At 37.7% G+C, this 23,935-nt stretch overlaps 1 protein-coding gene across 2 annotated transcripts; it reads left to right on the plus strand.

The window, feature by feature from the left end:
- Nucleotides 1-8,111: 8,111 nt before the first annotated feature.
- Nucleotides 8,112-23,618, plus strand: LOC103709812 (subtilisin-like protease SBT2.2). 2 transcript variants are annotated; one of them, XM_008795316.5, is made up of 11 exons: nucleotides 8,900-8,966; nucleotides 9,281-9,353; nucleotides 11,988-12,141; nucleotides 17,568-17,965; nucleotides 18,332-18,427; nucleotides 18,518-18,590; nucleotides 19,115-19,397; nucleotides 19,675-20,003; nucleotides 21,160-21,430; nucleotides 22,215-22,496; nucleotides 22,876-23,618. In XM_008795316.5, exons 2-11 carry the CDS (start codon nucleotides 9,346-9,348, stop codon nucleotides 23,295-23,297), a joined length of 2,316 nt encoding a protein of 771 aa, XP_008793538.3. In that variant the 5' UTR covers nucleotides 8,900-8,966; nucleotides 9,281-9,345; the 3' UTR covers nucleotides 23,298-23,618. The 2 variants fall into 2 exon arrangements, with proteins under 2 accessions (XP_008793537.3, XP_008793538.3); XM_008795315.4 differs by lacking the exon at nucleotides 9,281-9,353 and having other exon boundaries at nucleotides 8,112-8,966.
- The last annotated feature ends 317 nt before the right edge of the window (nucleotides 23,619-23,935 follow it).

The raw sequence follows: 23,935 nt of genomic DNA on the forward strand, positions 1-23,935 counted from the left end.
ATATAACATACAACATATAATATATAAGAAAAAATTATAGAGACATCTCCCAAAAGTTTAAAAGTTTTAATTAGCCACCAAAACTTCATTGCTGGCCTAATCGTCTATTTGGAGCTTGACAGAGTTAACGAAGTACCCAAAGAGGTAGGATCATGACTTTCACATGATCTCAAAGCACTACACCTCTATGATTCATACACTTGCATTAATCTTAAAGCGCTCTATCCTCTATCATTCATACACCTGCATAGATCTTAAAGCACTCCATCCTCCATCATCCATCCAACTGCATAGATCTCAAAGCACTCCATCATCAGTTATCTATCCACTTACACATATCTCAAAGTGCTTCATTCTCTATTATTCATCCACCTGTACAAATTTCAAAGCACTCTGTTTGTCATCCATTTGTCTGCACAAATCTCAAAATGCTCCATCTTTCATTATGTATCCGCTTGCATAATATTAAAACACTTTATCCTTTGTCATTCATTCGCGTGTATAGATCTTAAAGAGTTTTGTCCTCTATCATATGTCCACCTTTATAGATCTCAAAGTGCTATATCCTCTCTTTTCCATCCATCTACACAGATCTTAAAGCACTATATCCTTTATCATTCATCCACCCATAAAGATCTCAAAATGTTCCATCCACTATCATCCATCCGCCTGCAAGATCTCAAAGCATTCCATCCTTTTATCATCCATCTATCCGCACAAATCTCAAAGCACTATATCCTCTATCATCTATTTCCTATATAGATCTTAAAGCACTCCTTCTATCATTCGTCCGCCTGCATAGATCTTAAAGCGCTCTATCGTCAATGCACCTACATAGATCTCAAAGTGCTCCATCCTCTATCATCCATCCGCCTGCATAGATCTCAAAACACTCCATCCTCTATCATCTATCCGCTTGCATAAATCAAAAATGCTCCATCCTCTATCATTCATCTACCTGCATAGATCTCAAAGCACTTCATACTCTATCATCCATCCGCTTGCATAGATCAAAAAGCGCTTCATCCTCTGTCATTCATCTACCTGCATAGATCTCAAAGCACTCTATACTCTATCATCCATCTGCCTACATTGATCTTAAAATGCTCTATCCTCTGTCATGCATCCACCTACATAGAACTCAAAGCATTCCATCCTCTGTTATTCATCTACTTAAACAGATCTGAAAGCACTCCCTTTAAATTCATGCCAAAATAGGAGTCCCTTGCTAAGTTAGTGGGAAGGACAATTCTAGGATTTTACAGAAGTTTAGTTATTAGGTGACCCTCACGCGCTAAGCCACATTGCAACGAATTTAGAGTTTTAGTGGCTAATTAATATTTTTTAAATATTTGGAATTTAAGTGCAGATAGCCCAGACTTGAAGAGGTGCATATGTAATTTTTCCTTATGTATAAACTATCAGGTCCGGTTCCACTAAAACCCCTTGAACCCTTTATTATATCAGCTATGGGCCTTTTAGTTTCTAAGACGACTACAGAGCCGAAAACTCATATCATCTGGAGAGCCCACAAATCTCTCTCGTTGCCTATAATGCCAATTATTCTCATTAGATAGTCCAGTTAAGTAACATACTGCATCTAAATCTCCCACAGGCAAATTTAACTACATAAATGGAATCAGGAAGGTTTTTTTTTGGAAGGGCATATCAAATGTCGATGGCTTCTACTATCTACGAAACAAGGACATAGTATGCAAATCAAAAATTGAAGGTGGACTAGGTGTGAAGAACTTGGAAGAATTTTATTCTGCACTTTTGGCAAAATGGAGGTGGAATACTCATGAAAGATAGCAGAACATTGGCAAAAATTGATTCATAAAGTTTACTACATATGAATATCTGAAATCACAAGAATCATAAATTTAAGATCTTATTCATCATTATGGAATGATATTTTATTCAGCCATTCCGGAATGGCCCTACATTTATTGTGGGATAGGGTAATAGTATCAGGTTCTGGGGATTGTTGGATAAGGTCTTCCTCGTGCATCCCTTTCCAGTTCTATATAAGGCTTCTTTTAAAATCAACATAGCTATCTCTAGATTTTGGAATAGAAGAAGTCATAGTTGGCATGTGCATGTTCAAAGGCTACTAACAATGGAGGAGGCATATTTGGTTGGGGAGAGTTGGACTCTGAAATAAAAATAGAAATGAGTGACTTTCATTGCATCCAAGAAGTCTTATTTCCATTTCGATTCTATAGAAAATGAAATATCCCAATCCCCCAAATCCTAATCTTTATTTCTTCCTCCAGTATTCAAATTCCATTCTGATTCTAATTCCGATTTCGATCATGAACCAAACACATCAAGGGATATAGCTCTTCTGATTTGCATTCCAATCCGTTCCGATTTCGATAGTGATTGTGAACCAAACACATCTTTAGTGCAAATACTAAATTCGTTATTAAAGCTTTCTACTCTTTGCTTAACACAAGAGGTATTAAGTCACCTATTTATCCATTATCGTAGTATACGACTACACCGAGAAAAGTAAGAATATTTATGGGGCTTGCTACCTAGTATCAACTTCATATTAAGAAGGTGTTAGCAAAGAAAGATTAGCATGTTAGTTGAAGTCGCTGCTTTTGTGGAAGATCAATGGAAACTATTACTTTCTGCTACACTGTCCTTATGTGAAGCCAATTTGGAGGATGATCAAAGAGGTAATGAGGTGCAGAAGGAATCCACCTACCTTCCTGTCTCTATGGATTACTTGGAGGAAGAAAAGAATCTCAAAAAACATAAAAGTAGCTTGGGATAAACTGGTGCCAGCAATCACTTTGTTTGAGTGAAAAAAAAAAAGAAACAATAAGATATTTCTAAAAAAGAAAAGTTGGCTGAGACGCTGACCATTCAAGCTCTGCATTTATTTCCATTTTTCTAAACTTAGACCACGAGCATTTAGGAGTGCTAATTCTTTATAGGCCTTGTCATAGGAAATTTCTACAGTAGCTAAACATATTGATTATAAATTAAAGTTTTCCATTAGTGGCTTATAGGACATAGGGTAGGTCTTACCAAACACATGTCAAGAACATAAGCACCAATTAGGGAAAGATTAGCATTCCAAATTTATAGAAATAAACGGAAATCACAATTACAAAGTTTGTTGTGCAATTTACACAGGGAGAAATTATATTCTATACTGTATGCACCATATGACCATGCACACCGCCAATTACATCCTCATATTCATGTAATAGTCTATCGAGATGAGCACTTAATGAATGAAGCTTATAAAAATAAGTATCGGTTATGATTGGTAGCGTGCACGATTGTATGGTGGATATAATTCCTCTTTATGGAAGACAAGTCTGATTGCGTATCATATGATTTTGTTCAAACTAGAAGGTCCATTGTATGTTATATGTGACACAGCATATAAGGCAAGCTTATCATAGTTTCTACACAAAATAATAGATAGAGACTGCAATCAAGGAGCCCATAAACTTTCCTCTTTTTTTTTTTTATTTTGGATATTTTTCTTTTGTATATGAAATCACATATGATCTATATATATATATATATATTTTGAAGGAGTTATTCCTAAAAAAAAATTCAATATTGTAACACCATAAATATAAGGATATAAATTGGTTCCCCTCAAGATAGTGAGAGAACTTTCAAATATTGAAATTATTGTTACCTATTTTTTCTTTTATCTATACTTCTTTAGTATCGGTGAAGATATGTCAAACACTTCATATGGGAACATAGTTATTTGAAGTTCTAAAAAAACTATGCTTGGAACTTATTCAAACATAACTATATGATAATATCTATTTCAAATTATGAGATCATGCCATGTCAATATACTACAATAATTGGTACGTTTACCTACAAAAAAATTTTATAATTGTAACATAAATTTCATTGCCTAAAGTATTTGGAGATGAAAAAAAATTCATTATCAAGTTTGCAGCCAATACACCATCACTAAAAGTCTTTTATAATGGCAACATTAACTCATCACCAAATAATTAATATTTTGTGTCGGAACCAATATTATCTCTAATACATCTATAATTCATGATAAAATATTTGATCCTTGAAAATATACAAATTTGTTGCCCAAACATTTATTTTTGTTGATCATTTTTTTACTATGAAAATATTTTTTCCATAATGAAAATATTTTCATCATTAGACGTTTTGGTAATAAAATTTTCTTCATCACAAGAAGATGAGCATTGGCAATGATACTATTTCACAAATTGCAAACCATCCTATATCATCATTGTTAACAGCTTATGATTAGCGGCAAAATAATTTTCATTGCAAAATGGCATATTAATGAAAAAAAAGTAATTTGTCACCAATATATACTCTTTAATGACAAAGTATTATCATTATCTACTTTCTTATATTTCGTCGCTAAGCTATCTTTTTTCCAGCTACAAGATTGATATTGACCATCTAATGTTGAATCACTTTTAAAGACAAAAAAATTATTTCATCACTAGAAATTAAATAACTTTTGCTTTGTTGAAGCATGGAGGAAAGGAAATAGAGCAAGAGGAGAGAGGGAGGAGAGGAGGCAACAACGGTAGTTCCCAATAGTGAGCGTTGGCGGCAGAGGAGAGCTTGAAACTTGAGTCTCATATTGGAAGAGTACTAGAAAGGATTGTGCCTTATAAGGAGGGACCACCCCTTCTCTCACAAGGTGCGTTTTGGATAAAAACGTGAGGATAGCGCACGACTCGTCCAAAGGGCTAGCACCCACGCAGACTCCCAAGGATAGCGCATGATGCGACCAACGCGGATAATACCTTGCACTAGAATGCAGTGATGGCGATCTTCAGGAGAGAGGAGAAGAAGTCGGAGACCGCCGCACACCCCTCCTCTCTCTCTAAGCCATGCTTAGCCGAACAAGCGCCATGCTGCTACAGGGATGAGAGGGGTTACGCTGTGCGCTGCCCTTCTTCGCAGTGTTGACGCGGGTCCCGCGTGCGGCTCGAGTGCACGCCGAGTTACAAGGTACAAAGGGGTCACGTAGGTGATAAGTGGCCCCCATATAGCAGCCCACCAATCATTGCATGCCGGTGCTAAGTGAACAAGGAGTGGAGTGGTGCCACTTAGTTTTTTTCCCTCCAAGTGTATTTTTGGAAACTTTCAAACAGATCCAACAAAGTAGGCTAAGGGGAGATCAGACAAGAAATGGCCAGCCGGGAGAGGCAGAGAGGGACATCTTTGAAGGTAACTTATTATTATTATTTTTGTTTAATACAATGGTGCTTCACACAAAACGAGCATGAGCATAGCCAACAAAATCAAAAACGAGAATTCAGTGAAAAGAGATAGAAACTAACACTTAGTTTTTTCTAAAAAACTCTCTAGAATGATGAGCCGCAAAGAAGACGACTCGGCCAACGGCACTGTTTTCCTATTGGTAGACAGAGGTGGCTTGGAAGGAGCCACATCCTCTCGACAGTTTGTATATGTTGTGGAGCAACAACTGTCCGTTAACATAGCTGTGTGTCTGGCTCCAATCTCTAGCTGATTTTGCTAGTTAATCATTAATCTACTATTTTGGCTGAGATTCTTATAATTAATTTTCTTCCATTCAAGGTGAAATCCCACATTATGACATAATATTTTCTAAATTGTCTTGGATAAGATAAGCCAAGATCTCAATTGTCTTGACCTCCACCATCAGCCAAGAAGGCCGAGATAAATCCTTGATCAGGCTTGATCGTACTCCAACCTGATTGGATCCATTGCCATCCCTACCAATTGCCTACCAAATTATTTTTCAAACTCCTGTTCAAGCAAGAAGACACAATGATCCCATGATCTACCACTAATTTGGCCCGCAGAGTCTCCCCAAGACCTTTAATGACTCAAGTGCAGTCCTGTGGTTCCATTATTTGTCCCATTCCATAATGACAGCCTATGCTTGCGACTCCTCTGACCGAATACCAACACTTCCCTTGCAGCCCGTTTTGGCTTCGAGCTCACGGGCTGTACTCTCGGCGGACACCAAGTCCCGCTACTTGCTTCCCTAAAACCTAGGTTACCAAACAAACGGCACAAAAACGAACGGCAAGTGGGGCCCCCTCCTTTGCAACGGCTCTTCCGGAGAAAAAGTCTCATGATCCTAGTGCTCCTCCATAGGATTCCTTCATAATTGGCCCATGGGCATCCAACCCAAAAAGCCAATGTGAGCTTGTTAATTTTGATTCCCTTTGCCTCCTCAAGGATTCATCTTTCTTAATCTGCCGGTAAATCACACAATAATCACTTCAAAATTTATACAGATGGATGGATAAAAAAGTTTGAAGTGCTTGAGATCTGTGTGAGGCGCCATCCAACGGTTGACAATCCGAAAGATACAATCCGAATCCTCTTTTTGAGGGTGCCTTTTGATACATCCTTTTCTCCCATTCTGTGCACCCTAAAGACATGTATATAGATCATCGTATAATTATTTTTGATTCTTGTCATCATAATGTAGCAATTAGGCTAATTAAGCAGGGTCCAACTTGGTACATCATTAAGAGGAGGAAAGCAAAAGTAGCAAAGCCAAGATAATATGCTCATATCTCCTTTATTTTTTGTTGTTGTCGTTGTTCTTTCTTGAAGGACTACCTTTCCGTGTGCTCTTGGAGGAGTACTTAGCACACCACCGGCCACGTTCTTAAATGCCAACGCCTGCCTGCTGCACTGCCATCTTTTTCCTCAAGGAAAAGTTAGTCAAAGGGTGACAAGAATTATTAATCATTAAACAAACGTATGCCTACCATGTGACTGGGTTTGGAGAGGGCAGGGTGGACCTGGATCCAAATTCGTCACACAATCCACTAAAACAATGTACTCCTAACTGGTGTTAGGATTGGCTAACAGCAGTTGAAGGTGCATAGCCTTGTGGAGAAATCTCATGTGTGCCTGCTTATCTTTCATTCACTGTGCAATTGAGATTTTTGCGCACAATCTTAGTGGAAATATGATTTGTAGTTGGTGTATGCCATTTAACGAGAGATACACTTGGTACACACATGGTACGTAAGGATCCATGTAGGAGTGTATTTAATCTTATATTAGGTATGCACGGGATAAATTTTGAATATTTATTGAGAACTAAGAAATCTAGTCAATTTTTTTCGATTAGTTTTTTTGAATGAGGTTCTGCATTATTACAAATGGCATCAGAATGAACGTGATTTATATATTATATAGACTAGAGAATACTACAGTACGGGCCTGTTTGAATGGATTGAAGGCTAATCATGATGTTTGCAATTGAATTTTGGTACTTATGATTGAATTTTTTTTGATATTTATGATTGGACAATAGATTTAGATCCTTAGCTCGATAAAAATATCATGATTTAAATTGGAGGACTATGTAAGAAGACGTGGAGACATGTATTTAGTTTTATATCAGCTATGTACTAGATAAATCTTAGATACTTATAAAAAGCACAGAATTCAAATAATAATTTCTAATTGCTAGTGGCCGTCACATGGGTGATGTTTGAAATCATGACTCTAGTTTAGGTAAATAATTATATAGCACTTAAAATAAAATTGTGACCCACTTCTCGAAACATAAATTTCGAGCATAGGATCAAACCGTCTCGAACCGGACTCAAACCATGGTAAGGTGGGAGAAGCCATGGCAAAAGCAAAGTTACAGTAGCCCCACCAATGTCTGCAGAGATGCCCACGATCAATTGGTGGATCCTTCTACTTTACCACGGTCCTTCTAAAGAGAAAGTGATGGTCCTAGGCAAAATACTACTCCTTTATATTCCATGACTCAATCACTACAACATGATGTTCCAAAATAAAATTTAAGAAAACATATACATGTTTTTGCGAACTCAATTACTCTCGTAGACTGGAGTACCAATTGGTTGATACACAGATAGATATACTAACAAAATTCTACTCCTGCGGTGGACTGGTACAGTGACAAGTAACCTTTTTTTAAAAAAATATTAGAACGTTGGAAAACAATCCACGCAAACTGTAAGCATCATTCCCCAAATACAGAAATACTGCTAATTTTCTCTCTGTCCTCTCATCTTCTCTCTCTTGCTTTTCTTTTTCTTTATTTACTCCTCTCCTTTTCATCTGCTGAGCTGTTGGCGTTTTGCTTTCCGGCAGCTGCAGCAGAAGAGTTAAAAGACACCCGGCAGTCAAATACTTACTCAACAATGCATATACAAAACCTCCACACCTCACACCACCCCAAAAAAGGCTTCAGATGCTCTCTTTTCTTTATCATCTCTCTCTCTCTCTCTCTCTCTCTCTCCTTGGATTCTTGCATAAGGGGTACTCCGTCTCCCTCACTGAGCACTAGAGGGTGGCTGGGGGGAGGAGGGAGTACTTTTTTTTTTTTACCTTGTGGCTTGCTCATCTTTCTGATGAAAGAGTTCAGTGTGAGGTCTGAAGAAGTGTTCTTGTTTGGTGGACATCCTTCCCCTCTTGGGGTTGATTGTGGTCTCTGCGGTGGAGTGAAGAAAAGGGTCCAAGGTGGGATTTTGATTGGTGGATTGCCTTCAAGGTTTGGTTTTGTTTGGTAGATTTCCTTCCTCTTGGGGCTGGCTGTAGTTTGTATGAGAGTGTGAAGATAAGGGTCCAAGGTGAAATTTTGATTGGTAGGTCGGCTCCAAGGTTAGGTTTTGTTTGGTGCATTCATTTTTACTGTGTTGGGTTTGGTTTGTATGGGAAGTGAAGGGATAGTTGTAGCTGGAGTGGTTCAGCTGGTTTGATAAGTTCCCTTCCATTAAAATGGGCGGTCTTCGTTTGTTGCATTTATTGGTGCTTCCTTTATTGGGTCTTTGGTTGGGAGGACTCTGCCAGGAGGATGCCGCTGTGTACATTGTAACCATGAAGCAGGCACCTGCAGTTCATTATTGTGATACGTTGAAGAGGTTTGGAAACAGTGTGGTTAGTAATGGGACATCTGGGACATTCAATACCATCAAGAAGCCGAGGTGCTCTTTTTTCTTTAAAATAATACTTGTCCATTTTGTGGATATTATTTTGCCTGAGATATATTATGATTTGTTTTGGGCTGATAAGGAAATAATAGTTAGTTTGGGCCTTTGGTGTTCTTTTCTTTTTGCCCTTATTTTTTTGGTTTCATTATGTAAATTGTTGTTTTATATTTTGGTTCTGTTTTTACTTATTTGTTTAGTAATTACACTTTTCTTGGTTAAGTTTTTAATGTTATGTGAGATTATTGATTATTACTGCTGTAAATATCTCTATTTTAGAATTTGACTTAGGATTTCTCATGATTATATAGATGTAATTGGGTCCTCTGATCGACACCAGTAATTGCCATGGGATTCGAGTTTTCTTGCGAATAAAATGCTGTGGTATGAAAATAGAGATGTCCTTGGTTTGTTATCTTACTTTAAATAATCTTTTCTTTTCCATTTAACCTTTCAATGTGGTTTATTGAGGTTCATGATTACTTTTTTTCTGCTTGTAAATTCACTATAACATGAGCAGTTTGGAAAAGTTTATGAGATACTTGTGAGACGTGAAACACCGTATATGCCCTATAGATTTCTATTGGTTGTGAAAGGTTTTAGCTCCATTTAAGTACTTGTTTGGCTCGTGGGAAGAAATTTTCCTCATTGGAATGTTTTTTCATTCAAGTTGATGCCAAGGTATGTGATGCTTGGAAAAGTGGTTTTTGCATGTTTGGTTGACCATAGAAAATTTTAGAATGTCTTATGTTTGGTTGGGTATCTACTTTTCTAGAAAAGTTATGTAAAATATTTGTTATGCTTTAATAAAGGGAAAGCCCTTATTCCATTCTAGCTCAAAGCTTAAGGGCACTTTTGAAAAAAAAACTCTAATTCCCAGTCGGTGGGAATTGAACTTTTCCATGTCCCACAGATTTTTCTTTTTTATGAAATATGGAAATCGTATTTTTTTGGAAAAGCTACTTTTCCATCTTTCTTCTATGAAGTATCCATTTGATTTGTAGGAAGAATTTTTTTTCTCATTAGAATATTTTTTTTGGAAAGTTGTTGCCTGGATATATGATGCTTGGAAAAGTGATTTTTGCATGTTTGGTTGACCACGAAAAAATGGCACATTACAGAGTGGCATATGTTTGGTTGAGCATCTATTTTCCTGAAAAAAATGTATAAAATACCTGTTATGTCCTTAATAAAGGAAAAGACCTCATCCCATTCTAGCTAAAGCTTAAGGGCACTTTTGAAAAAAAAATTCAATTTTCGGCTGCTGGGAATTGGATTTTTCCATGTTCCACATGAGTTTTTTTTTTTTCATGAAATGTGAGAATCTTATTTCCATAGAAAAGCTACTTTTTTCATCTCTTTTCTTTGAAAACTCCAACTAAACATTAGGCATTTCTCTATTTTTTCGTTGACCACACTTTCTGCCCTCTACATTCCGTGAACCAAATGAGTCCTATCAATTTAATTTTAGACATATCATGTAACATCATATCAATTTAAAGCATCTATATAAACTTCGCAAGCTCACACAATAGAAAACAATGAGATCTTAGGAAAGGATTTAATAGCATGGGGAAACTCCAACCAAACATGAGGCATCTCTCCATTTTTCTCTTGACCCCAATTTCCCCCCTTCTTTTCCTACGAACCAAATGAGTCCTAATAGAACTACCTTCATTTTTGTTGACTATTCTTGGCATATTTCAAGATAGAGGTTCTTTCATTTTGAACTGTCACTGAGCTAATTTACTATTTTAACCATGACTTAAATACCGAAGAAAACCCAAAGCATTGCACATTCCGGCAGAAAGAGTGAACTAAATCCAAAAGTCAAATACATAGATACAACGGATGCACATTCTAAGCAGTTTTTATTGCTGTCATATATGAATTCACTGATTTAGCTGGTAGTTCATGAACTAACTCTAAAAGACAATTAGGTAACTAAGAAATATAATAAGTTTTGATGTTAATATTATTTTTACTACTTCATTTTCATCCTTTTGGCCAGCCTTTTATGCAAAAAAAATTGATTATAGGATCTGTGGTATAAACTATCCGATCTCGAGCAAACTCAAGCCTGCTCAAGAACTGCTTGATGCACTACGGCTGGCTCAAGCTCAGCTCAAGCTCATCACAAGCTGGCCAGACCAAGGTCAGTATCAGCACTTTCATAGTGAAGCTGGCTTGAGTCCGTCTTGGTTAAAGCTTGATAGAGGCTGTGGAGGCAATGAGAAGGGAGTGACTGGCAGATATACGGTGGTCTGCACAGGTGATCACATGGAAGGCAATGCTGAGGGATAGATTGGCAAAGATTAGATGGTTGCTGGTGGCTTTATGTTGCTTGAGGAGGAGGGTTAAGCCTGACACTTATAGATAATACTCTCCCTTCAAGTGGCTGTTTATCTCGGTCATTAGATCTCTACCTAATGTCTAAGAATTGATTTACCTCTTTAAGTAAAGAAACTGTACAATTTATAGTTTATATTATTACAAAATATGATTAAAAGGATATAACAATACTTCATGAGTAAATTATAAAATCACTTACTTCATAAATATTTATATGTTGATCAAATTATTGTAAATATATTTAATATTTCAAATATTATTGTTTGTATATAAATATTTATATCGAGCACAAGCAAGTTGAATGGGAGCAAGCCAAGAATAGCCTTTTTCAGATTGTTTATATTTTGAGTTCAAAATCCTATCTCAAGCTCAGTTTTTTTTCCTAGTTGGGCAAACACATGTTGAACCAAATCTTGAGCCAAACCTGACCTGCTTGTGAGCAGCCAAAATGTTGGACAGTATGCGATATGGTATTAGATTTTGCAGCATTCTTGTTTGTTATTTTATTTCATTTGTACATTGATTGCAAATGGCTTGTCATTTTCCTTATCCACTCATCCCTTCCATTATTTAAATTTTTTGTTGTGGACCTATTGGATCTAATTTATAAAGTGCTTGATTTTTGTTGTGTATGTAACTATTTCCCCCCTCTTTTTTTAACTGCAGGAATGGTTCAAGAACAGATAAAAGTTACAGTTCATATTTGATTCACCTTCAGGATTCACTACTGAGGAGGGCACTAAAGGGGGAGAACTATCTTAAGCTTTATAGCTATCATTACTTAATTAATGGCTTTGCTGTTCTTATCACCAATCAACAGGTATTTTGCATGATTGTGATTCTTCCCTTCAGCATTTTATTTTTTGAGTTACTGCTATGCTCTAGAGTTTAAAAGCAGTAAATTTAAGTTAATAATCATGTTTCATTGTCTGTGTAGCTTGTTGGAAACTGTAGTGTTTTCAGGTTTGTATGATTTGTCATTAATCAAATGAATCAGCAAATAAAATAATAAAAAAGGGATAAGATTTATACACGCCCTGGTTCAGGCCTTTCTGGAGTCACATCCTTGACACAGTCTCTTGATTGGAGGTAGCATTTCTACTACTCTACTCCTAAATTCAATGACAAATTGCTAACACTGGTCTTCCATGCATCAGCGGAGAATGATTGGACATCAAACTGGCAGCCTCTGTAGTCTATGACCTCCGGAAATGTGTTGCAAAAAAATAAGGAAAACTACGAAGAATTTTATCATTTATTCTTTATTGTTCTTAAGTGAAATCAGATAAATGGTTCAAGTAGGTAATGACACTGTAGTTAAGGCTTAGTTAATGGTCATGTGTAATTATAAGAGGTGGCTGTTTGACTGATTATATCACAACCAAATAAGTAATTGCTCATAATAAATGACTAAAAAGAAAATAATTATAAAAATTTAAAAGAACATAATTGTTGGTAAAATTGGATAAAAGGAGGCGCTCGAGAAAATTCCTATTGTTGGACTAACCTATTATTTCCAAAGGTTGCGACAACAACAAAAAATTGAATTAAAATTTATAAATAATTAAATTTTCAGAATTTTGAATGTTGGAAATAAATTATAAATCTGACAACAACACATCATGTAGGGCCGGAAATGGGCTCAGGTTGGCCCGAAGCCCATCGGGTTGTGCCCATTTTGGGTTTGGCTTTAGGCTAGGCTCAAAAGAGTTTAAACCGGGTTTGGGCTTAAATATAGAGCCCATTTGCTTTTCGGGCCGGGCTCAGGTATGTCACTGACCCAGCTTGAGCCCGAGCCTGAACGAGGCCCGAAATAAAGCCCGAATTTAGACCCTAATCAATTTGTTTTTGTATATTGTTATTTAGAGAGAATAATGAGGAAGTAAATGACAAATTAAAATGGATTTAGCTAAGAATAATGTATTATGTACCATTTACTTGTATTATAGGAAAGAGCCTGATTTTTAACTAGCTCATCTTTTTGTGAAGTAATATTATGAAATATTAAACTTTAATCGGGTTTCGGGTCGGACTTATTTTTGGCCCAAATGGGTAATTCGGGCCGGCCCAATCGGTCTCGGACTGGGCTCGGGCTGGATTATCCAAAAAATTTTGGGCCTAAGCTCGGCCCGAAGCCCGAAAAAAATATTTGGGCTGGGTTCGGGTAGGGGCATAGCCCGGCTTTGCTCGACCCACTTCTAGCCCTAAACACAGGTAATATCTTTTTGGTTTGCTTTTATCAACAATCATGTTTTATTAAGCTGTGGCTTTTGATCGATTTCCATTCTGATTGTTTTTACAATTAGTCACTTTCTAGTTATGTCTGCCCCAAACGGTCACCTGGACATAACCCCTTCCATATCAATATGCAAGTGCTGTAACTAAGTTGTGAGTCTTGTGACACTTTCTATGCGAACTAGGATGGATGAAAGGCTGGCTGAAAAGCGGAGTGTGGGTGGGATTGAATGCAGGTCTCTCGTATCGATGCAAGATACATACCAAATAAGCTATTTTGCACCTTTGTAATGTCACGATGATATCCTATGGATTCTTTTTGAGGTTTTTTTTTTGGACAAGAAAAGGAGACAGAATTTTCTCAGTTGTCTATATTCCTACCTTTTTTCTGTAATTTATTTGGACAGGTTAGAGGAACTCTTTGCTTGCTTAAGCAAAGCCTGGACATGGCAGTGTGTCATTGTATCTTTGGAGAAAGAGGAATGAAACTAGTTTGTGCTAGCACTGCAACTTGAACTGGCTGGATTGGGTTGATTGTCAACTCTAGCCCAACACAGCCTCTCTATATTCCAGCCATAACCTAATCAAACTCACCCTTGGCTTGGGATTTCTCCAATCGAACCCAAGCCAACCCCTTCTTAATTATAATTTGGGTTGGGTTTGGTCAGAATAATCAGGTCAGTCATATTGGATAGGTAATTGAGGATTAGAGAAATTCTTTGAATATCTTTGTTATGTTAGTATTGGATTGGTTGGGATCTTATGAGTGCACTTTACACAAGTCTATAACTTAATAAGGCTAGATATATAGTCAAATAAAACATGTAAATATTCTATGCCAAACAAATTTATTTGTTGGGTTGGATCAAGTTGAACTTGGTTGGGTTGGTCTAGGATTGGGTTTAAGCTTGACCCTAACACAACCCCACTTGGGGTTGGGTTGGGACTTTTTAGCGTAAGCTGAGCCCAAGTTCATAAAATCCCAACCCAACCTAGATAAGCGAGTTGGGCTGGTTAGGTTTGGGTTGAGCCAACCTAGGTTGCATGTTGAACCTGTCCACACTGAGAGGCTTGATGGACTCAAAGTACAAGGTGAGGAATAAGCCTCCTCACCTAGGGCACATCTAATTCTTTTCCTTGTTCCTTCTAAAACAGTAAATTTTATGGACTTAAGATTTCTAGCATTTATATCTATCAAATGTTAATTTCTATTCCAGTTTTGGCAAATCCATTTATTGCATGTTACAATTTGTGTCTTGCATCTTATTTCTATAGCTAAGAGACCAAAATAGAAACCACATTTGTTTTGCTTTTTCTCAGCAACAATGAGGGTTTAATTTGGTTGGAATGCTTTCTAAAGGTTACCTATAAAAAAAAAGGGAGTGCCAGGAATTCATACTCAAGCTTCCATGCTATAATGCCATGCCATTTCATTGGCCATTGCCAACAAGGGTCAACCACGAAGAAAGGAAAACAAACTCCACCAATTTATTTCCAATTAAATAAGATTACCTAAAATGCCCAATGTTGTTATATGAACATGAGATAGATAAGAATGGCTTGCATTGATCATGCTAGGTGCCATGTTGTCACAAGGTGAGTATGTTCCATACCCAAACACCCGTGTGGTGCCCATCATGTTGCACATCAAGGCTAGCTCTCCTTAGTCCTTTCCTTGGACATACATATACACGCACAACTAAGGTTCGTGGAATTGGTATCGGGACTCGTGCTGGTCGACGACCGACATGATATGGTATGGGTTCGTACCATATCATGCCGGGGGCAGTTCGACCTCTTCATTTTTTTATTTTCAGTTTTTAAATTGAAGTCAACAAGGGACGTGCCAACTTCAATTCAAATTTGAAAATAAAAAAAGGTTCAAACCACTCTCTGTTGTTCCAAAATGAAGAGCGGGAGAGAGATGGGAGAGAGAGAGAGAGGAAGAGGGATAGGAAGGGAGGGAGAGTGGGAGGAGAGGGAGGGAGAAAGAGAGAGAGAGAGAGAGGAAGGAGAAAGAGGGGGCTCGAAAGTCCTCATCATCGGGGGTGGGGGGTTCGAAATCCAAACCCTAACCTCGTGAGAGAGAGAGAGAGGAAGAGAGAGGGAGGGGGGAATGCATACCTTTGACGTCTCTCGCCATTGAGGTCCAAGTGCGGGGAGAGGTGAAGGTCTCGAGCGTGGACGGAGGTGAGGAATCGATCGAAATAGTGGAATTGGGGGGGGGGGGGTTATAACTTTATATCGAACCGAATATATAATTTGAACCGTACTGGTAGCCGACCGGTCTAATTCAGTATGCCCTGAATTGGCCGGTTCAGCATGGTTTAGCCTTTCTTGCGCACAACAGTCCAGCGCTGTCAAGCGTGCACCTATATGCCCTTGCCCTGCACCTTCCAAACTGAACACATGTGACACCCCCAAGTGACCGCAAGCAATCCGACTCTCGGGTCAACTACATTACTCGTGTGCACATCCATGCCATAGCATACACTCTTTCTAAGAGTGCTCTACAACTAGGCACCTCTGTGCCGATTCCATAGATTTGCTCCACAAGCTAAAGTAGTGCTCATCCATATATCTTAATGGCTAGCAAATTACTTCTATGCCATGGCATATCCATTGTGCCACCGATCCACAGGACACCATGTTGCCCTTTGGGAATATATTGACCAAACTTGCATGACATTGCCATGCAATGCCATCGCTATGCATAAGGCATATAGCAAAGCATTCTTTAGTGTCACTTAGCCGAAGGACCAAGGCGACATGCCCCATAGCCCCTTGAAGCCATGGTTAACCATGCATGTCTGAGCCCTCTTGGATTCCACTATTTTAGTACCCTCACAACTTCTAGATCCACGATACTAGACTTGCATTCTCATCATGTGTTCTTATTCATAGCCATACTTCTCAACAATGTTTACTGTTCACACATTGTTGTCTATTGCTGCAGTACCCAAGGTCCATGGCCATACCACATAAGAGGAAGGGGAGCTAGGTGTACAGCTCTTTGGAAAGACTTCCACATGGTTTGCTCTTGAATCGCACGAGGAGGAAGTTCTAGAATGTACATAAGCAAGCGGGGGCTTGGGGGGGGGGGGGGGGGGGTTGGGGTGCTCTTTTTTTTTTTTTTCCTTTTTTTTGGAGGGGAGGGAGTAAAAAAGATTTTACAAAACTTTCAATGTGTTTTTTGGATGTAGTCATATTTGGTTTTTTGCTTTAACTTTTTAATGTTTTCGGTTGCTTTTCATGGTAATTCCTATGGCTAATTTCCTATCTGTTCAATTTTTATACTTCATACTAGGCATTGTTGGTTTACCTTTGTCGAAGGCAATATATTGTAAGGTGTGTCTAATTGTAATTTTCTAGTTAATGAAATTCGTCAGTGCCTTCCGACCTTGGATGAGGCATTTTTGGGGTAGGCAAAAAAATATTTTTGCATTCACCATGCGGTTTATTTTCCTTATGTAAAGGATCTGTTCAGTCTTTATGGCACGACAGATCTTGGAATTAACAATCGAAAAAACATGATACATAATTATTAGTAATTTAATTTCATTCTTGAAAAAACATGATGCTCGACATTTCTCTGTCAGTTTAATTCTGTCGGCCAAATTTTTCAGTTCAGTTTTTGTATAAATGCAGACATCATAGATTGTCTGTTTTAGACATCCTAGACTATGTGACAATCTAAAATATTCCAAAACTGAAGATTGGGGCAGATGCAGTTGGCCCTCAAAATAGACCTAACTGTTGACCCATTATTTGAGCCTTTCTAGCCTGATGTTTAACTCAGCTTTCATGCAATACAGCTTTAAATCCCATTTCAACTTTACAGAACCTTGATTAGATAGTGTTTGGTCAGTATGTGAATTTCTCTTAAATTGTTCTTAAGAATAGTTCTTCTCATTTTTAGAATTGATTGTGACACAAGTAGTACCCCTCCCCCCTTCCTTCAAACAGCACAATAAAAAACATCTAATTTGGTATTCTTGGTGCTTTTCATAGGCAGAAAAGCTTTCTAGGCGACGAGAAGTAGCAAATGTAGTTCTCGATTTCTCAGTAAGGACAGCAACTACACACACTCCTGAATTCCTGGGTCTGCCACAAGGGGCATGGGTTCAAGAAGGAGGGCCCGAAGTTGCTGGACAAGGAATTGTTATTGGTTTTATTGACACAGGAATTGATCCAACACACCCCAGCTTTTCAGATGATCTGTCTCTCAATCTTTATCCAATTCCTGCTCATTTTTCTGGTGTCTGCGAAGTTACAAAAGATTTTCCATCTGGATCCTGCAACAGAAAGCTTGTTGGAGCTCGTCATTTTGCGGCTTCTGCTATAACTAGGGGAATTTTCAATGCTTCTCAGGATTATGCTTCACCCTTTGATGGTGATGGCCATGGAACGTGAGTGCTTTCCTGACATGCCATAAGCTGTAGGCTTCTGAATATATTTATTGTTTGATAAGATTTCTTTCCTTATTGAAAATTCATGATTTCCATATGAGCACTATAGGCCATCTATAGCTGTTTCCTTTTTGTCTATTTTCTAAAACCTTTTTGTCAAATGCTTTGATTGCATAGAGAATTTATCTCTGTCTCATCTATTTTAGAGGAAGCCATGGATGTGTCTAGAAAAAAAACCGAGCATGAAGTTTAGAGCAGTCCATTTGATCTTTGTTCACCTGAACCTGCAAATCATTTCAAGAAATCAAAGTCACATTATATTCGTGATTCTAGATTTGTTGATGCAAATTTCTATTCTTCATATAGGCATACGGCATCCATTGCAGCAGGTAATCATGGAATTCCTGTTATTGTATCTGGTCATTGCTTTGGTAATGCAAGTGGCATGGCTCCTCATGCACAGTAAGTGATTATTTTTGTTTTGATCATTGGCTTATCAGCACATGCATCTGAGTCACAGACTGAGATGTGTTGTCTGTCATTTTTTTTCAGCATATCTATTTACAAAGCTCTGTATAAGAGCTTTGGTGGCTTTGCTGCTGATGTTGTTGCTGCCATAGACCAGGTAACCAGTGAACGTTTCCTCCACTTTTACATCATATGATTTAAGTCTGGCAATTAAAGTAAAATTTTGGTCTTGTGTCTATTTCTTTAGCTGGTCCTTGATTATAGCTGGTTCTGGCTAAATTATGATAACTTTTTGAAGTTAGTATACTTCTGGTCATTGAATTTGAGAATATCAAGTCCAAAAATTTACATAAATTTCCATATTGACAGTGTTTCTGCTACCTTCCAGCATAAAGCAGTCGCAACATGATACGAATTGTTAAAAAAAAATCTCACTGCCTACAGGAGTAACACATGTAGTCTTTATGCATTTCTATTGGTGCATTTCATAGACTAGAATGTCTTTTTACAATGGAGAATCAAGAGATGGATGTATAATATCTCCTTATATTTCAATTCAGAAATATTTTCCACTATTACGTACAGCTTTAGAACTGTAATTAGGCTATTTATCTTCATTAGGAATTTAGGAGTTGCTTCACCCTATAAAAGTTTATAAATTATATTTTTTCGCATTCACAGGCAGCTCAAGATGGTGTTGATATTATAAGTTTGTCCATCACTCCTAACAGGCGCCCTCCTGGGATAGCGACGTTTTTCAATCCTATAGATATGTCACTGCTTTCAGCTGTAAAGGCTGGAATATTTGTTGTCCAAGCAGCTGGCAACACTGGACCTTCATCAAAGAGCATGTCTTCCTTCAGTCCGTGGATATTTACTGTTGGTGCTTCAACACATGATAGAATTTACAATAACTATATTCAACTTGGCAACAATCTAACCATTCCTGGAGTTGGACTTGCACGTAAGTTTGCAAATTATTGTATCTTAAATAACACAATTTTTGATGTCTTAAGATGTCCTGTTTTTGCACTTCTTTCACCTTAATTTGGGCAACCTTTTTCCTTGCTACATTCTGTATTCACACTGCTAAAATCTTGTAAAAGTTCATTATCTGATTTTCAAGTTTTATGAATCCATTGAATTGAATAACGTGTCTATTCTTTCAAAGTAGTTGTGCCATATATAATATTGGTCTGCTTTATTAAACATATAACTAAACTATAGTTATTTATGTGCAGCTGGAACAGATGGTGACTCAATGTACACACTAATTGGTGCAACTCAGGCACTAAAAAATGATACAACAGAAAATGATATGTATTTGGGAGAATGCCAAGACTCAAGCCATCTAAGTGAAGAATTGATTAAAGGAAACCTATTGATATGTAGTTATTCCATTCGGTTTGTACTTGGCCTGTCCTCAGTCAAACAAGCATTAGAGACAGCGAAGAATGTTAGTGCAATTGGAGTTATCTTCTACTTGGATCCATTTGTCTTAGGGTTCCAACTCAACCCTACTCCTATGCATATGCCTGGTCTGATAATACCATCTCCTGATGACTCCAAGGTATGTCCCTTCAGGATTATCATAGTTTTATCTGCCATGTATCCCTAAAGCTTGATCAAATGGTAGAAGCTGGAAGAATGTTTAAGTTTAGTTTGTGCATGCAAATATGGTTTTGTTGTTTGACACTTCTTTATATTGTGTAGTTAGCATATCCAACATATCACTAGAGCTGTCTTATTGAATCCTTTGTGATTTGTTCTTGCCAAGGGTTGTTCCCTCGTTCAAGAAAACTAATCAAGTTTTCTGATAGGACTTCCTTGGTCTCTCCACCCTCAATCCTTTTGCCATTCATGTCTTAGCCCTTAAATAGTCTTTGTTACAAATATCCATACCATCGTGACTGATTTTCTATTACTTTATCTATTTTTGGTGCAACTCCTAAGCTTCCTCGCATGTACTAAACCCTAACTTCATCAGTCTTATTTTGATTTCACCATAATCCAATTCAACCTAATAATCTCATTGATTCTGATAACCGACCCCAACTAGTTTAGGATTAAGGCTTAGTTGAGTTAATCTTTTCGACTCTAATGTGTCAAATGTGGCACATGTAAAGTACCTTCTTGGAATTCAAAGGAATTCTCTATTTGTATTTCTTCCCTTCATAGAATTATGTTCTTCAATATCTTTATCACAGGGATCTTGTTGCTTAAACTATGAGCATGTCTGTTTATAGCATTGGTTTACCAACTGTGCTGTCCTAAAATTTGGTATAATGGCCCATGGCAATGCAGACCTTCAGTCACCGCCAATGTTGGTCCCATTGCCATTCATCTTCTTACTTTGCCCCTTTTCTTCTTGACCAAATGTTTTTCCTCTTTTTGCTTTCTTGCTTGCATGCTTGATATATGTGTACTTTGATTTGGGATACTGGTGAAGTAGCTAGTTACTCTTAAGCTCATGGTTCGCCATACCAGCCCGAACTGGGCGGTATAGGGCCAATTCAGTACCAATATCCGGTACGGTTGGTGTACCGACACTCAATACGCCGAAAAGACTCCGTACCATACCGTACCGATACAGTGCTAGTGTGACACCGGTACTGAGATGGAGAACCTTGCTTAAGCCTATCTAGTATTGTAATATTTTCTTCCTTTTTTTTGAGAAAATGTATCTTTCTTTAATTGATACTGATGAATACTTCATAATTGTGTAGGTTTTTCTAAAATACTATAACAGCTCCTTAGTGAGAAATGAAACCTCAAAAAGCATTGTCAAGTTTGGAGCTGTTGCGAAAATATTAGGAGGCTTAAAAGCTAACTACAGCAACTCTGCACCAAAAGTAATGTATTATTCTGCTAGAGGACCAGATCCGCAGGACAATTCGTTAGCTGATGCTGATATCATGAAACCCAATTTGATAGCTCCTGGTAATTTCATATGGGGTGCTTGGAGCTCGTTGGGTACTGATTCCGCTGAATTTGAAGGTATTTTACAGATAAGCATTTCTCATCACCCATCATCATTGCTATCACAAGGATAAACTCCTTTTTATAAGAAACTATAATCCATGCCCATATGCAGTTTCTTATCGTTTCTTAGACTGATCACGTGGACTATATGACACAAGCATCTCCTTGACAATTAATTAAATATGGTACTTTTTCTCTTTGTTTTGTGAAAATGATTGCATTGCATGTTTTGTATTTATCCTTAATCATGTCTAGATAGTAGATATGGTTCCATATAATCATAAAATCCTAAACTAACAAGTGTTACCCCATCTATGTGAATTCTGCAATTGTAGTGGGATTGTTAAATCTGGAATAATTTATGTTTGAGTGTTATTATGATCTCCACTCATTGTTTTAGTTCTAAGTTCCTGGCCAAGTCAATCATATGCAAGGCCTGCCATGAAACCTATAAATGCTACTTTGCAAGTTAAAACTAACTAATCTTAGACTCATGCTGTAGTTTCCACCCTTGAGGTTACCATGGACCATGGAAAAGTGCAGATGAAGAAGCAATTGTCATATAGATAATTGTTTTCATCTGTAAGGTTTAATATTTGACATGAATCTCTAAGTTGCAATTATAAGTGAATGAGGTAAATTGAAGTAGAATCCCAAAATGCCATGTAATCAAATAATCTTATCATATTTAAATGTGCATTTTCTTTTTTCTTTTTCTTTTTTTTTTTTCATTAGTTGATTTTCTTTTGGGTTAGCTTTTACTTTATTCAAACCTTCATGTTTTTAATATGCTTCTTAGGTGAAAATTTTGCCTTGATCTCTGGTACAAGTATGGCTGCTCCCCACGTTGCTGGGCTCGCTGCTCTGATCAAGCAGAGGTTTCCGCATTTTAGTCCTTCAGCCATTGGTTCTGCGCTCTCCTCGACTGCCACACTCTATGACAAGCAAGGTGGACCAATCATGGCCCAACGAGCTTACAGCAACCCAGATTTGAACCAGTCACCCGCAACTCCGTTTGACATGGGCAGTGGCTTTGTCAATGCAACTGCCGCTTTAGACCCAGGACTGATCTTTGATTCTGGTAAGTTCTACATGACAATTTTCTTCATGTAGCAAATGACCAATGCATTTATCTGACAACTTGTAACAGTTAAATTGTTTATATAGCATTTAAGATTTATGCATGATATGACAAAATAAACCACTACCAGCAAAACAGTGATAACTGCAGGTTAATTACTACTGTACTTGAGTGCCAACAGGAGGATTTACTAATACTCCAGTTATAAGTGCAAGTAATATCCTGAAAAATGGCATTTTATACTGATATCCAGTGGGTTTTTTAGCTTTAGTACATTATGCAAATATTAGATTAAAACTTATGACTAAGTTATGTTCTGTCAGGAATTTACAATTTTATGTGGCTATAACCTGTGGCAATTGGTATGTATGATATGTAGGTTTTGATGATTTCTTTGCCTTTCTTTGTGGCATCAACGGTTCTACTCCTGTCGTCCTGAACTACACTGGTCAGAGCTGTAAAATTTCCACCATGACCGGCGGAGATCTAAACCTGCCTTCCATCACAGTAGCATTGCTCAACCAATCGAGAACCATCGCAAGAACAGTTACCAACATTGCTAATGATGAGACTTACAGTGTCAGCTGGAGTGCTCCTTTTGGAGTCTCAGTTTCGGTTGCACCTACACGATTTTTTATCGCCAGCGGCCAGAAACAAAACTTGACTGTTGTTCTAAATGCCACCATGAACAGCACCTCCGCTGGCTTTGGAAAGATTGGTCTTTATGGAAGCGAAGGCCATAGGTCATTGGTTCCATTATCTGTCATCTCAATGATTACGTACAATAGGACCATAAGCTGAGAAAGGATCTGACAATTACTTTTGTTCCTGATTTTTTATTCGTTTTTTGTGTATAGGAGCATCTTGGTATAACCAGAAGAGTGACTAATAATTGTATAAATGCATCTTAGTCCCCTTGCATGATGGGACTTACATTTTGGAACAAGCAAGCATCATTGTGTGGATTAACCGAATAACCAATTTGTACGCTTATCTCCAACTGCGTCAGGAAGGAATACCATGTTCCAAAGAGCAGGCCTTGCATGCATGATGGTGAATCTTTAAGATTTATGTTTGATGACAGTGTTTAATATGAGAGCCTTTTGTTTTGGTTCGCGTGAATTCATGTTGTTATTGCTTTTCTGCAATTATCTCTTTGCTCTAGTTGGTCTCCTATTATTGCTTGTTCATGGACGGAGTTGGTGAGTTGGACCAACTTTGGGTCGGGCTATGAGCTAGATGAGCTAGATCTGAAAGAGTTCAGATCAGGTTTGGACTTTTAAATATAAACCTTATATATTTTTCAAGCTGGGCTCAGATATATCCTTGGCTTGACCCATACTCGGCCAAGCTCGAGCATGGACAAGGCCTGAAATGGATATTCTATGGTATAGAATTTGTACTGTAGGATTAGAGGTGAAACTGGATCAGATAATATT

The sequence above is a fragment of the Phoenix dactylifera genome, chromosome 1 (genome assembly GCF_051530095.1).
Source record: "Phoenix dactylifera cultivar Ajwa chromosome 1, Ajwa_hap1_PhDact_Kaust_v1.1, whole genome shotgun sequence".
NCBI lineage: Eukaryota > Viridiplantae > Streptophyta > Magnoliopsida > Arecales > Arecaceae > Phoenix > Phoenix dactylifera.